This window comes from Sciurus vulgaris, assembly GCF_902686455.1.
Source record: "Sciurus vulgaris genome assembly, chromosome: 7".
Lineage (NCBI taxonomy): Eukaryota > Metazoa > Chordata > Mammalia > Rodentia > Sciuridae > Sciurus > Sciurus vulgaris.
Genome location: NC_136467.1, coordinates 15,703,948 through 15,720,585, shown reverse-complemented (window position 1 = coordinate 15,720,585; position 16,638 = coordinate 15,703,948). Strand labels below are relative to the sequence as shown.

Sequence of the window (16,638 nt, the reverse complement as noted above, 5' to 3'; positions counted from 1 at the left end):
CTTGAAGAGGGCTTTCTGTGTCACACTCTGTGGACACTTTGCATATGTTCCCCTCTGTAGTCCTGACTTCCTTTTGGGCAAGAACTGATGAAATCTTTCTATTCTGTGGATAAAAAGCTAAAGCACAAACAGATGAAGGAATCTGCCCTGTGTCCCACAGCCAGAAAGAGGCAGAACTAGCAGGCCAGTGACTCAGAGACCCAGCTTAAAAGTAAGGACATCAGCACTGGGCACGGAGGTGCACACCTTTAACCCCAGCTCCGCGGGAGGCGGAGGCAGGAGGATTGGAAGTTCCAGGCAACAAAGTGAGGCCTTGTCTCAAAAAGAGAGCTGAAGATGTAACTCATTGGTAGAACCCCTGGGTTTCATCCACCCTACTACAAAGTTAAAAACAAATAATCAAAGGATGACAGAATCCTGCCAAATAAGGGACATTATTGGTGCTCAGTACAAGCTTGTAGAATGAAGGCCTCCGGGGATGATTGGGATGGTTAATCTGGAAGAGGTCGGTCATGTGGAAAGGCTATCTGAGGATTAGAATATTCTGGGTTTTGGAGGTGTTTAGGATCAATAGGGAGAGGAAATTTGGAATCAACATAAAGAAAACTATAATCCGAAACTGGGAGTTCTTTGACTCCGGAGATGCTGAGCATAAAGCAGACCTCACAGGCAGCAGGCCAAAAGCCTGCCAAAGCCACCTCAGTGGTGGGTGGCAGAGGTGATCCTTGGTTCCTGTGCCAGCATGTCAACCACACCTAGCAGAATCCCAGATCGATCGACACAAACCACCATCAGGACACCCACTTCTGTGTCCGTGCATGAGTGCCTCGGACCATGGCCCCACCCTGAGCGTCAAAGGCAGTTTTTAAATGAGTGATTTCACAAGCTGTGATTCTCTTGGAGGATGACAGTCCAGCAGGAAGAAGAGTAACAGGAAAAAGCTGGGCTGTCTCAGATGTGAACTAACCCTAAGAGGAGCCCTTTTTCTTTCCACTGATTTTAATTTTTTTCTGCGTTCCATTTATTGTTATTATTAATTATATATTGACTAATTGTAGTTGTATATATTTATAGTGTACAAAGCGATGCTTTGATCCCTAAATACAATGTGAAATCAAGTGAAGTAACCAATCCATCACCTCAAATATTTAACCTTTTTGTGGTAAGAACATCTGAGATTTCCTCGTGCTATTGAGACGTACGGTGCTCAGTTATTGTCTATACTCGCCACACAGTACAGCAGATTTCGAAAAATTAAATCCAGCTTCTTCCTGCTCTGCACCATCGTCACCTCTGAATTCCCATCGCTCTTGGTGATACCACCATGCCATTTACCAGTGGCGAGTTCTGCTTCCTCTAATGTTGAAGTTTGAACACTAGAGAAGCACGCCAAGGTGAGCATATTAAGCAGGTTTTATTTAAAAGTAGTAATACTTTTTCCTGGGAGGGAGAAGGGGGTCATGACTGATATTCTAGAATCCCAAGAAGTGAGCATACCCTATGCCTTTTATAAGTTAAGGTTTCTTTTGTTCTCCAGTTCTCTCCCCGCTTCCCTCTCCTTCCTGCCTACTGACTAGGCCCGGTTTTGCAGGTGAGATGCAAAAACATGAGAAAGGATAGGCAGGGGAGGACCCAGGGGGCATTAATTAGCAGCTCCCTGCCTGTAGACCCTGACAAGGACAGGTAAATTTGGTAATCAATAGACTCTGGAGATCCTTGACATTTCATTCTCCCAGGGGCAGTCTCCAACTTCCAGAGGCAGATGGCTCTCACAGCCTCCATTTCCTCGATTTGACCCGATCCCGTTTCTACAGTAACTGCCTGTCCCCAGTTCTGGCTTCATTGGGATCATGCTGCAAAACCTCTGCTCTGCTGGGGAAGGAGGCAGAGGCTTCGTACCAAGGTCTAAAGGCCCACATCCGATAGGTGACCTCCAGGCCCCTCTGCCAGCCCCCTCTCCTTTGCCTTATAACAGAGACGCTGAATTTGAGAAGCAAAGAATTCAGCGGCCCAGCCTTGGCAGCAGGGTAGTGCATGCAAAGCACAGTTGGTGCTCCTGTCCCCTTTGCTGTCTCTCCGACAGCTGAGCTCCTCATCTGGAAAGAAGATTCCAGATAATGTGAGACCCTCTGTCACCTTGCCTGTAGCCATATCGAAATCTGAATTCGATGGTGCATTCAGTAATGAAGGGCAAAGAGGCCCTGTCTCTGCTAAAATATAAAAAAGGGCTGGGGATGTGGCTCAGTGGTTAAGTGCTCCTGGGTTCAATCCCTGGTACAAGAAAGAAAGGAAGAAAGAAAGAAAAAGAGGGGGAGGGAGGGAGGGAGGAGTATAGTGGTGGTAGAGTACCCCTGGGTTCAATCCCCTGTATCAAAAAAAAAAAAGTTGTCCTACTGTATTACTGTAAGAAAAATTTGGCTCCGTTTGGGTCCCAAGGCAGCTCAGACCCTTGAATCCAGGGGAGCAAGCACTCAGGTGCCCAGTCTGAGTCATAGTCCAGCAACAGCACCCAGAAAGCCACTCCGGACACGGGAACTCACACCAACACCAGAGATTTTATTAGGTGGACAACCAGAGCGTCCACTCTTGGGACTGGGGGGCGGGGAGGGCAGAGAGAATGGCACAGAATCTTCTACGTAGTGGAATTTGGCAGGCTAACAACAATCAATTGGCCTCAATTGTTGAGAAGGGGGCTTGCAGGCTGACTAGTGGACCAATAACTAGCTAGGATGTTTACAGACTGAGGATCTAAGTTGTAAGATGGGAGGGGGAGAAATAGCTGCAGCATAAAGGGCAGGGGAGCAGCTTCATATTATAATTACCTAGGGAATAATGACAAAGGGAAAGTCTATACAGGTTCAGTATGCATGTAATTTTTTTCCCATATACTTTCAATTAGTTGAACTGCTGGTGCAAAACCTGCAGATCAGGAGGGACACCTGTATTCAGTACAGGATTTTGGCATCTTATCTCCTGCTCCGATCCACTTCAGTCTTATGTTCCAGGAGAAGAAACCTGAGCTCATTTAAGTGAATGTGTAGTAGCACAGGAGCTTGGGCCTGATTTCTTTTGTGTGCAAAGTAGAAATTGTCTCCAAACCCTAATGGAAAGAGGGACAGCTAGAGAGAGATGGAAGCACCCAGCACCCAGGGAGACTGGGGGCCAGACAGGAGTGTGCCAGGCTTTCTGACAACAAACCCTCACTTAAAGCAAGAAGCCATCTGCCCTTGTGACTCGAGAGTCCTTGCTGAGCTTTATAGAAACTGAGTTAAGCAGCTGCTGTTACCTAAAGAACTATTCTGCATCATTTTTACCTGAGTAGCTTCTAATTCAAGAACAGTCAATTTCTGATTATGTAGTTCCTAAGGCAGCAGCTAATTGATTCAGAATAATAATTCAAAAATGCAAAATGAGATGCAGTGGCCTAGTTGCCCAAAAGAAGACTACCCTGTGAAAAATAATGGATTTAAATTTGGAACACAGGAGAGTGTTTCCTTGCAGTCCTTTAAGAGATCACAGTCCCCTTTAAGAGACTATTAAAAGTCTTCCCCCAAACCAACTTCTCTTTGATTTTTACAGTTTTACCTCTGACAGTTGCATCTTTCCTGTTGACTAATACAGGGTCTCTATCTGCACGCATACAGGGACATGTCACAGCAGAGATAAAAACTTATCTGCATTTACATTTCATTTGCTAAGAATTCCCTCTTCCAGACATTTTTTCTGGCATGCCTCACCGACTCCCATCTGGAAGGTAGGCTTCGCTCTGCATTGTAGAGGGAAGGTAGGGCTAGGGCATAGCTCAGTGGTAGAGCACTTGCCTAGCATGCATGAGGTCCTGGGCTCCTTTCCCAGTACTGAAAAAAAAAGATAGGAAGGTGATGAACTTGCCCCATAACCAATGGACACCCAATGCAGGGAGTACTGTATTGTAATGACAAGGCTGAAGCCTTGGGGTCACTATTCTAATCTAGTCCAGGCCTTCTACTATGGATGTAAATTTGGGCAAGCTGACTAATCTCTGAGCTTCAACTTACTCCACTATACAGCAGCATCTGACATTGACATGACCTTCACCAGGTTGCTGTGAGGACAGGACAAAATGTCTCAGGGTACTGGGCATGGTGGTGCAAACCTGTAATCCCAGCAACTCGGGAGGCTGCCGTAGGAGGATGGCAAGGTCAAAACCAACCTCAGCAATTTACTGAGACCCTCTCTCAAAATTTTTAAGTTAAAAAAAAAAAGTTAAATTAAAAATAAATAAATAAAAAGAAAGTATCTCAGGATAAAATGCTACAGCATAAGAGCTGCCAATCCATGTTAACTCTCTTTCCCATCATGCTCAACTCCCAGAGAAGTCTTCCGAATTGACCTTCAAGAATTTTTCTGTATCTGGGCACAGTGGCGCATACCTGTAATCCCAGAGACTCAGAAAGCTGAGGCAGGAGAACCACAAGGTCAAGGTCAGCCTCAGAAGTTTAGCAAGACCCTCAGCAATATAACGAGACCCTGTCTCAAAATAAAACTGGTGATTAAATCCTCAGTTAAGAAAAAAAATAGTAACTCATAGGGCTGGGGTTGTGGCTCAGTGGTAGAGCACTTGCCTAGCATGTGTGAGGCACTGGGTTCGATCCTCAGCACCACATAAAAAGCAAATAAAATAAAGGTGTTGTGTCCATCTACAACTAAAAATATTAAAAAAAAAAAAAAACTCAGAGTAATACTCTATCAAACTCCAGGCATGGTTTCTTTTTTTTAAGTGAGTTTAAACTAGGCATTAGAGGCCTAGTATGTCCCTTAGGGTTTATAGAAAAGAAGAGTTCTTTCCCCCCATGCCCCAGTACTGGGGAATAAATCCAGGGATGCCCTACCTGGATTTACAGGAGCTACATCCCCAGTTGTTTTTTCTTTCGAGTCATGGTCTCCCTAAGTTGTCAAGGCCGGCCTTGAAATTGGAATCCTCTGCCTCATCCTCCCAAGTCACTGGGATGTGCCACTGTTGCCCAGCAAAAACCAGAGTTTCTAATGTTCCATGAGAAAAAGTCCTCACCAAATTAAACCAAGACCCCATGGCATTTATGCTTCTGGGTGAGAACTGGGAGCCATCCATGATGTCACAAAGAGTCATTTTTTGTAAAGTAGGAGGTTTGTCACTGAAAACTTGACTCGAAACTGAGTCTGAACGTTGTTTGTTAAACTGGGAACTCCATCTCCATATCCTTCCTCTGACCTTGCAAACATTTTGAGGTGTGACCTTGACGGCAAGACAGGATCGCGTTTGTTTTGTTAAAAGGTCTTTCCGGTGACTTGTATGGAGCCCTGCTCTTGATCACAGTGGGGGCTGGTTGGAGGGGCACCCTGAAGGCAGCCAACCTCCAATCAGAACCTGACACTCTCCCTGCCCCTCCCAGGGGTGGTTTCTCCCCTACTGGTCTTTTCAAAGGCAGGGCATGTTTTGTTTTGTTTTGTTTGATTATTGAGAAATGATTTCATATTTCTTTAAAGAGTCGAACTTGACCAGTTGTTGAGGTTTTATGAGTTTCCTTTTAATTAGACTTAAGGCATTTTCAACCAGAGCCTCAAATTTTAGATAAATAAATATATAATATATATGATGATATATATGTTTATATCTTGTTTATAGCTATGTACATACAGTGGAATTTTTTATTTTAAAAATGTTCATAACAAAATTTCCCACTTTAACTTTCTTTTTTTTTTTTTTGCGGTACTAGAGATGGAACCCAGGGCCTCACACATGGTAGGCAAGAATTTGACCACTAAGCCACATCCCCAGTCTCAAATTAGTAGAATTTTAAAATTAATGTCTTTTTTTTATGTCTGTGTGTCTCTTACATTTCACAGTAATTTTTAAAAGCACTCTAAGGGGAAAGGAAACGTGCCCCTTCTTTGTGTCATCCCTGACCCTACTGGATGGTCTCCCGCTCTTCCCTCCCTGCAGCCACTCACTCATGGTTGCCCTGGGCCTGCCAGCCTCTCTCCAGCTCTTTCCTCTCTGTGCCAGGACTATCTGGGGTATCCTGTGGAAAGCTGCTCCTCACACTGTCCAGCCAAGTAAGCTTGGCATTCATGAATCTCTCTTCCCCCACCCTGGGATGTCCTGCTCTCTTAGTTATGACTGAGCTGCTGTTAAAGACCTTGGGGCATCCAGCCTCGACTGCTGCAGCCGCTCAAAGCCTCCTTCTCTGGTTCTACTCGGCATCCCACATCACCTCCTGTTAGACCAGACCTTCTGCGGACACTGCTCAGATACATTCAGTACTACACTCTTCCCCAGCGCTGGCCTCTGGGTTCTCTCATCTCACCAGGTGCCTCATCCATCTGTGTTGGATGGAGGGTCCTAAGAGAACTGAGCCTCCCGGAGAACCAGTCAACTTGCAGAGCATCCTGCTGACCCGTGTGGTTCCCACAGCCACCCCAGCTTTGTATCCTGTATGGTCAACACAGCACCTGATGAGATCCCTATGCACATCACAAGGATCCTTACAATTTCATTTAAATGCACCCTTCTGCCATGAAAACTGGAATGTCAGGGTGATGGAAGTTTCTAGAAATGCATTATTTCCTCTAAAATTTTGACAGAGTCTAAAAGGAGCTATCAGAGTTGCACCACAAGATAGACAACTGTCTCTACCCCCTCCTACCCCATCCATTTGCACACTTCTGACTTACATTTAGATGAGATGAGACCATTGTAGTCTCATTGTGAGACTATCCATTATCTCAAACTGAAGCAAGTTCTTAAGCTACATTACTTAAATATGATCATGGACATGAACAGTAAAGGCAGTACATATGATAAACCACCCGGACCTTAGGAAATTCACCTTGAGTTGGTTCAGCATGTTCCTAAATCAGGGGAAGGAGCAGATAGATCATAATGGTATGTGAGTGTCCTTAGGCCTTGCCAGATTCTGCCACTGAAGGCCCTTTTCCCTCATCTGGGTGGGATCTTTAAAATCACATATGCCTATCAAGTCCTTTCTTTTGACATGTATTGTTCCGTTGAATAATCAAAGATGACCCATGGGAATTCCTCACTGTCATCTTTCCCCAGGGTCGAATGCAGATTTTCTAACTAGGAGTTCATTTCTTAGACTCAGTTATCTCCATCACACATGGCAGTTGTTGCCTTAAGAGAATGAGATTCCTCCCAGGGTCCCCAAACATAACCTGCAGCTCTGGCCAATGATCCCAGGGTCCCCCGGGAACAGATGCTCAGAGAGCAGTCTCCGGGAAGTCAGCTCGTTTGCCTTTGGTAGCTCAGATGTGTTGGTTTCCAGCCAAGGGTATGCTTTGTGTCAGGGATACAGGGGCCTGTTGTTCTCAGTAACAAGGACCGAGCTGCTCCCTGGACACCAGGTGGTATGTTTGTAATGCAACCCCTTGCACCTGTGGGGTATGGTCAGTGTAAATTAACATCGACAGTTTAGAATTGGACTTTCATTTGAATTAGGGGAAAGGCTGTATGCCAAACTATGCTTGTGCATCATTCAGAATTTAAGCTTCGTTTAAAATATAACTAAAAACTGAAATAATGGCTGTGTACCTGGAGATTTCTGTTCAACTTACAAATTTCTAACGGACCCTTCCCTTTAAAGGTTTTATGGGCATTAGAACAGGTTGTTCTAGTATTACAGCACGGGAACTTTCAACGTACTTGAATTCAACTCCGTGGCCTTGGGAGAACAAAAGAACAGTGTGCTTTCTTACTCAGCATAGCTAGTCTGATGTATGCTGACAGCTCCATTTGGCAGTGTTCTTGCACCTGGGCAGCAGTGTGGGCTCATTAGGGATGGTCAGGTAAAGACAGCAGAGTATACAGCCTCTTCCTGGCTCTTCTAAAGAATGTCCAGTGCTGCAGGCTTTAGCACCAACCCGCAGGACATTATAAAACCTTTGTGTCTCTATTTCTAGCACCTTTTTCTTTGTTTTTTTGCAGATGATGAGTGAACCAAGGGCATATACTAGGCAAGGGTTCTATGCTCTACTACACTGAGCTACATCTCCATCCCTTAGCAGCTTCATTTTTAAACTCTAATTCTATTATACATTTGTTTCTGTTTTGTTTGGTTTTTTGGTCCGTATTTTTATCACCAAAAAAAAATGTTTTAATTTAAGTAACTGTTATCTGGATTTTATAGATCAGTTTAATTCCAGTAAATCGGGTCTTTACATAATTTGATTTAAAAATTTCAGTGGGGCCAGGCGAAGCAGCACATGCCTGTAATCACAGCCACTTGAGAGGCTAAGGCAGGAGGATTGCAAGTTAGAAGCCAGCCTCAGCTACTTAGCAAGGCCCTAAACAAGCAATTCAGCAACACCCTGTCTCAAAAGAAAAAAAGAAAAAAAAAAAAAAAAAGAACAGGGAATGTGGCTTAATGGTCAGTGGTTAAGTACCCCTGGGTTCAATCCTTGGTACAAAAAAAAAAAAACCTTCAGTGGGCATTTCCCAAACCTTTTCAAGCAGAATATACTTTCTTTCAGTAACTCAGCTTCTACAAGCCTGGATCACCATACACCATGAGTATAAGAAAATAAAGACCATCCTGTTCTCCAACTTAACCTTCAGGTGTCACTCAGCTAATGTTTATGGTATGCCAATTGTGTGCAAGAGACTCAAGGTTATTTTCTGGAGTCGCACTGAGTAAGACCACGTGTGGCCATATAAATGGAATAAAATTAAGAATTCAGTTCCCTAGTTGCACTGCAGTGGTCTTACTTCAAGTGCTTTCCTAGCCACACAAGGCGAGTGGCCCTGGGCTGGGGACTGCAGCTGGAAAACATTCCCACTGTGGCAGAATGTCCCGCAGACAGCTCTGTCCTAGTAGAGTATTTGGTTTCCATGAAACAAACATTTCAAAGATTTGGGACGAAATGGATGTACAATGTTTAGAGTGATAGTCTTGATGAATATGAAGATTTTACATAACATTATTTCAGAGACTGGTGGACACAGGCCTTCCGTTGCTTAATACCACGTTTCTCAGTTGTGCATTATGCAAACAGAATACTGGCTGTTTTCGGAAGGAGCTTTGTTTGCTGCCGTTTGCACCTGGGCCTGTGCCTTTCTCTTCCCTTCTTTGCTTGTGGAGATCTTTCCGGTCCTTCCCGCAAGGCCCTTCCCAGTTCCTTTGATGTCTTGCCAGCCTTTGCTGATTTCCATGGTTCCCCTGCAGTCTGGGGCATCCCGACTTCAATAGCGATGTTTGTGCAGACCTTGGTGGCGCTCTGCATTCTGTCACTCTAGTTGATTAGGTGTCATTGTTCCCACTCCACGAGTCCCTCCTCCTACATGACGTCCCCGAAGCGCCGCCATTGTGAAAGTGCTTGCCAGATATGGTTATTTGCTCGTTCAGTGCACGCTTGTGGGAGGCCTACTGTGTGCAGGTCACTGCTAGACACCAGGCATATCAGGATGAAAGCTGTACATAAATGGATTAGCCAAGGGGAAAGCCAGCATCGATGACGCGTAAGCACTCATAATTTATTTTACAATAACATTTGTTTTATAGAAGGTGTCATTTGCCACGGAGCTGTTAAGTGAATTTAGATCTTTGGACTGAGTTTGGCTTTTTTTTTTTTTTTTCAAAGATTATGCTTCTCTCCAAAATCAAGCAGAGTCAAGGGGAAGTCTTTTCCTGCTGATTCAATATAAATAGATTACATGCAGTGAAAGTACCTTATCAGGGCAGTTTCTCATTTTTACACTAAACCCAAAAGATAAATTAACTGATATTTTTATTTATTTACTGGTACACATGAGAGAAAAAGAAACGCTGTCATAGGATTCCCTGGAGTGCTTTGGACGTGGGCTTCCTCCCCGGTGAGTTGAAGCGCTTTATTTATGCAACACATGCCTCACCACCCAAGCTCAGGGTACAGATGGCACATTCCCTCAGGATCTCGAGGGATGGAACTGTACACACTGAAGCCACCAGGAACGACCTTCATCTTCTGCAGGGGTGGTAAGGCTGAGGTCGGGGCAGCAGAAGTGCCAGGGCTGGGGCTTAGACACCAGCGCCTGCTGGAAACCCAGCTTGGCGGGGCAGCGGGGGAGGAGGAGGCCCAGGCTGCCCCAGCAAGTTCACTTCCATGGCTGACTCCTGTTGGTCCAGTACCATCTCGTGTGGATCCTCTGATGTGTAGGGTGGTTGCAGTCTTCCTAAAGGACTGAAACCGCAGCTCATGTGGTCAGCCTGGCACCTCCTGAAGACACTTTCTAATAAATATTAGAAAGGAAGTAACTTCACTGTTGACTGAAGATGCATATTTCCTTATGAAAAGGGTGGAAGCTGGGGCTCAGAGGGGTACTCGTAAACCATGTTCACAGCAGCACTCTTCACAGTGACTGGAAGGTGGAAGCAGCCCCGAGCGTCTATTGATGAGTGGACAAGCCAAGTGCCATACAGCGGAGCGTGGTCACCCTTGAGGACTGAAGCTCTGACGTGCGGCGGCCGGGTGCTCCTGCACGGCACTATGCTAAAAGAAGCAAGCCAGATACAGGGGCCCGTGTGATTCTACCAGTAGGAGGGACCCAGAGCCGCCAGACTCCCAGAGACAGACCGTAGCTTGGCGGTTGCCAGGGCCTGGGTTCGGGGTACAGAGTTACTGTTTAATGCGTGGAGTTCGGTTTTGCTAGATGAAGAGAGTCTGGGGTGGGACTGCATGAAGATGTGTGTGTACTGAGCACCCCTGACTCTGCGCTCAGAGTGGTTGAGATGGTGAATTATAGGTAATGTGTATGTGAGTAAAATTAAAATATCTTAAAGTAGAAACATTGCTTAGAATGTCTTCATGTTTAAAAATAAGACTAAAACAGGTACCACTCACTAATTCCTTCTCTAGGCATCCATTCGTGAATTTTTCCTTAATTATCTTTATAGAAAAGTCATGTTCCTTGTTATCAAATCATAGTCTACTGCACGGTGAAGAGTGAATTCTGTTTTGAAGTGTGCTATGAATCACAGCATCTGTTGCGTTGAACTCGGGGGAAACCTTTCTTTCTGTCAACCCCCCGCCCTCCCTGCGTGATATTACCGAAGGCCTGTAGGCACATTTACAGTGTGCGTTCTCTCCCTTGCTTGCATGCAGTGAAGTGATATACAGTATTTACATCCCAAAGTTGTTGATTTTTTTTCCACCACTGGGGATTGAACACAGGGTCTGGCACTTGCTGAGCAAGAGCACCAGCACTGAGCTATGTCCCCAGCCCGTTTTGTTTTATTTTGATACAGGCTTTCACTAAATTGCTGGTCCGGAACGTGTGATCCTCCTTCCTTGGCCTCCCGAGGAATGGGGATTATGGGCACGTGCCACCGTGCCTGGCTCACATTCCTATCTTAAGGACGAGGAAACAAGTTCAGAGAGGTTCCATGATTTAACCAAATTTAGGCAGGGCCTGTGTTCTCTCTTAGCCTTCCTTCCCCATGACAACCCAAGCTCCTTTGCTGCCCAACCCAGAGGCCTGGAATGGGTACACAGGGAGGCACATGCAAGGGTCCCAGGAACCACGCTTCCTGCTCAGGGAACACAGGGTCCCGAGAGCTGACTTCCCTGATGGAGGGGATCCTTGAGCTGGACGTGGGGTTTTTCCTGCCAAAAAAATTCTCTCACATCCTAGTAATTTTCATTTCTTAAAAACTGTTGATCCTGGCCAGGCATTTATGAACCCACAGAGGAAATCTTTTACTCCAGTGCTGGTGGCACGTCATGCTGATGGTGAGGTCTGAGATTCACGTAAGGTCCCCTCACTGTCCCCTGTAGTGTATCACCTCCTGAACTGTCTTTTCTTCTTTTTTGACGATGGCACCATGAGGAGCCCATGCTTAATAAACAGGACATTTAGAAATCATCATTTATTTGTCCAGATGTCTATGGAGGGCCTCTTAGATTCTCCAGGGACTGTTAATCCCACCTTTAGGTAAACCAGAGATGATCACTAACAGCTTATAGGCCATTCTTCATTCAGCTAATGTGAACATTGACCCTTTTACATTAGAGCTTGACCTGTAGGTCAGGCTTGGTGGCACACATGACTGTAATCTCAGCAGCTCCAGGGACTGAGGCAGGTGGTCACAAGTTCAAGGCCAGCCTGGGCAACTTGGTGAGACCCTGTTTCAATAAGAAATTAAAAGTACAAAATGGCTGGGGATGTAGCTCCATGGTAAGGTGTTCCTGGGCTCCATCCCTAGTACCAAAAAAGAAAGAAGTTGCCCTTGGGGTTAACCCTAGCCCAGCCGCAACCTCACACCCGCACAGTGATTCTTTGTACCACATTCCTGGCACCAGCTCAGCTTCTGCTGAGTTCTCCCAGAGTGGACAGGCCACTGCCCAGAGGAGGCTTCCTAAGTTTTGTCTGGTTGGATAACTCTCTGCCCTGTTTCAAAGTTATTTATACAAATGCACCCTTGGCCCTTGCCAAGCAAGCCCTCAAGGCATGCCACAGGCTGCTGCGTGGGCGACCCCTTCCGTCCCCCCGTGCTCAGCTCCAGAGCCATTCACCAAACAGGGAGGCCACTAACTGCATCATGTGGTTGTATTTTCAACTCACCGTACAATTACAAACAATTCTGTCTGAGGCTTTTCTCTAAGAATCACCTTGTCGGCGGCACGTCCCCTTCTTAATGAGCCAGTCTTATTCCGTAAGACCACCGCTGGTATCTCTCCAGCAGTCTGCATCTAGGTCTCCACGTTGCACCGGGGACCCCATCTCCCCAGGCGCACTCTGCCTGCCAGTATCTGGTCCTCTTGCATGTTTTTGCCATGCCGCAGGATTTCTCACAATTTGCTAATGTGATCATAGATTCGCCTCTGATTTTCCAATAAAATGTTCAATCACGTTGATATCTGTATTAAAATATTCTATTCCTGTTAATACACACACACACAAGCTCTTATTCTATGAACAGTGTTATGTTTTGTTCTTTTTTGGTACTGGGGATTGAACCCAAGCTTCTCTATCACTGAGCTATATCCCCAGCCCTTTTATTATTTTTTATTTTATTTATTTATTTATTTATTTTTTTTAAGACAGGGTCTTACTAAGGTGCTGAGGCTGGCCTTCAACTTATGATCCTCCTGCCTTAGCCTCCCAAGTTGGTGGGATTACAGGTGTGTGCTACTACCCCTGGCCAGACCCTCTTTAAAACATGCACTAACTACTGAGTTATGAGACTCCTATTCTGATGTATAAGACCATTAAAAAGCAGAGTATAAACTACATTTTCAAAACTGCAGTGGAAGAAAATGGTTAACTAGATAAGCACTCAAAATTGGCTGAATATCTGAGGCTTCTTATTTGCCAGTTGACTTCTGCCCTGAACATTTCAGTGATTTAAAAGAAATTGAAGGAGAAATAAATAAGAGTGATTGAAGTAGAAAAGAGTCTGTTTTGAATGCCACTATTGCTGAGGAGGGACTCTGGCAGGGAGTTTTAAGCAAATATCTATCTCACCACACTTTCTCTTCCTTCTTTAACCAGATTAACGTTAAACAGCCTTGGCCAGATGCCGTGGCACATTCCTGTGATCCCAGCAACTCGGGAAACTGAAGCGGGAGGATCGCAAGTTTGAGGCTAGCCTCAGCAGCTTAGAGAGACCCATCTCAAAACAAAATATTAAAAGGGCTGGGGCGTAGCTCAGTAGTGGAGCACCCCTGGGTTCAATCCCCAGTGCTAATAAAAGAAAAAAAAGCTAACAACTTTGTTGTCTCTGCCTCTCCAGCTTCCGATCGTGGAAAAGATCAGAACCATTGCCCAGGCTGTGTATGGAGCCAAGGATATTGAACTCTCGCCTGAGGCACAATCCAAAATAGATCGTTACACTCAACAGGTAAAAAGTGGTACTTTTCAGGGGAAAAAAGAAATTCACCTGGGGTTCTGCAAGTACTCCCCTTGGTTTAAGGACTGGAGGTAACAGCCTCAGCAGCTGAATGAATCAGCAGCGGTTGAAGTGACACCGTGGGGTTGAGTGCTGACTGCCTTATGCTGAGGGCCTATGTCCTCGACATGGGCATCGTTGCCGTGAGACTAGAAGTGTGTCTGTCACGGGTGGTGTCGTCTTTGTATGCGATGTGTGGCCTGTAGTCCGCCTACTGTGCAGGCACATCCAAACTGTGCTTCGGGGAGTAGCTGTGGAGTGCGGCGTGGAAGGCTTCTCTACACCATGGGGTTAGCGTGCTGCCCGCGGAAGCAGATGGGCCAGCAGCGCATGAAGATGGGAACATGTGGGTTCTCGTCCACGTGAGTGGTTTGTTGGCTTGCTGCCGGGATTGTCCACCAATTTCAAAGCTCCATCGTCTTCCTCCGGAAAATGACAGAAGCAAGTTTACAAGTGACCATAAAGGTGGCCGCGATCCAGAGCTTGAGCCACCGTCTCATCCTCTGTGGATAGGCAAGATCAGTCCTCGCACTGCAGGACGTTCTGTCACCCTGACCAGAAGAACCATGTGCCTTGAATGTCTCCACCACTGGCATGACAAGATGGAAGTCAGAGTGCTTTAAGGGCTCACTGTCAAAAGAGCTTCACTAAGAGCGATGTCCGAGCTGGGCACAGCAGCACACATCTGTGATCCTGCCAGCCCTGGGGGCTGAGGCAAGAGGATCGTGAGTTCAAAACCAGCCTCAGCAACTTATCGAGGCCCTAAGCAATGCAGTGAGACTCTGCCTCTACAGAAAATATTTCTTAAAGGAGCTGGGGATGTGGCTCAGTGGTTAAGCCTCTCTGGGTTCAACCTCTGGTACCAAAAAAAAGTGACATCAGTCTTTTTTTTTTTTTTTTTTTTTTTTTAATTCCCCAACTCCTTAATTCTATTTGTAAATCTATTTGTTATTTTGTTAAATACTGCCAGTGCTGACCATGGTATTCTCCCAGGTTTGGTAAGATTTCAGCTATTCATTTCTTTTTGAAATTTCCATGTGTGCTCTCAGCTTATCTTCTAAGAAAAGATTCCCAAACACTGATTTGCACACTGGTGTTGTTTGTGCTGAGATTTCCATGTGTGTGCAATGAACTTAGTAAAATAAAGTCATTGTCATGAAGTTTGAGGGGTTTTATCCCCATGAATTTTTATAACATTACTTAGAACTATCATTTATTCCAATATTAAGTCTAGTCTCTTTTTTAAGTTTTAAAATATTCTCCTTTGTTTTAGGAAGTAATATGGTAATGGTATGGTAAATTTTTTGGTAAATTTTTTTTTTAGTATTTCTACTGGCATATCTTTAAATGGTGATTCTTTTTTTTTTTTTTTTTTTTTTTGGTACCAGGGATTGAACCCAGAGCCACATCCCCAGACCTTTTATATTTTATTTAGAGACAGGATCTCCCTGAGTTGTTAAGTGCCTTGCTGAGTTGCTGAGGCTGGCTTTGAACTCACGATCCTCCTGCCTCAGCCTCCTGAATCACTGGGGTTACAGGCGTGCACCACTACACCCAACTTAAATGGTGAATCTTTATCAGTTCATAGAAATTGTTTCAATGTTTGATCTTCAAGATCCACAATTATGGGCACCATTTCTGAAGAGTGGTTGTGATATTTCCTCAGCAAAATTCTTTGTAACATATGAATAGGGCTTTCAGAAAGAAAATGCCCCACCCCCACAACTGATAATCCTCTGAAATGTTCCAAATAGTTTGGGGCCATATCATAAGAACTCCTATGTTGGTTACCTCCAAGGACTGCATTCCTTTTATCTCTGTCTACCAAGGGAATATTCCTTAAAAGTTACGTGTCAAGTATGTGGTTGCAATTAATTAGCAAAGTCTCCAAGGGACACTATGTGCCATTTAATCATAAGCAGGCCTCAGAGACACTGTCCTTTTTGTGAGACACCACACGTGACTTCCTGCCCTTTCACCTTTGGAACTCGGGTCAGGCATGGGCTTTGGTTCTTAAAAATAAGAGGCTTAAGAAGTGACCTCATCTTAGTTCCTATAATGTAATCGCAGATCAAATAGCCATGATTCATAACCCAGCACAAAGGGTCCTTTGCTTCCTGACGGACTCCAAGAAGGAGCGAAGGATGTGACTGAGCCTCCCCATGAGCCCCTCTCTAGACTACCTTTCTGGGTCCTGGATATTAATAGCCTTGGAAAGTGCTTTCTGCAACTCCTACCGCCCCTGCTGTGCCTTAAAATAGCCTTGCTTTCCCGTCACAGGAGCCTAATGCTGCCTTCTCTTTAAAGAAAATCTCCAGAATAAATAGTAGACCCCCAACCTGCTACATCATGTCCACCCGGGATGAGCCCTCATCCTCAGCCTCTTGCTCCATGCACAAGTGGGGACAGCAGCTCCTGGGGTGCTGGGATCCGAGCCACCATTGCTACAGGGATTGCAGACTGACACTGAGTACCAAGACTAACATTTACACCAGTGAACACATGTCCCTTCCTTTCTTGCAGGGTTTTGGGAATTTGCCCATCTGCATGGCCAAGACACACCTTTCTCTGTCTCACCAACCTGAAAAGAAAGGCGTGCCGAGGGATTTCATTCTGCCCATCAGTGACGTCCGGGCCAGCATAGGCGCTGGCTTTATCTACCCCTTGGTGGGAACAGTAAGTTGAAGGCCCTGCAAACCCTGCTTGTTCAGTGTCACCGTGATGCCTAAATTCCCTG

At 45.3% G+C, this 16,638-nt stretch overlaps 1 protein-coding gene across 2 annotated transcripts in view; it reads left to right on the top strand.

Annotated features, from left to right (window-relative positions):
* Positions 1-16,638, top strand: part of MTHFD1L (methylenetetrahydrofolate dehydrogenase (NADP+ dependent) 1 like) — a 197,848-nt gene that overhangs the window by 128,173 nt on the left and 53,037 nt on the right. For both annotated transcript variants that reach the window (XM_079146632.1, XM_079146633.1), the window contains exons 25-26: positions 13,746-13,853; positions 16,425-16,577. In XM_079146632.1, coding sequence (XP_079002758.1) covers positions 13,746-13,853; positions 16,425-16,577 — 261 coding nt within the window. The remainder of the gene's footprint in view (positions 1-13,745; positions 13,854-16,424; positions 16,578-16,638) is intronic.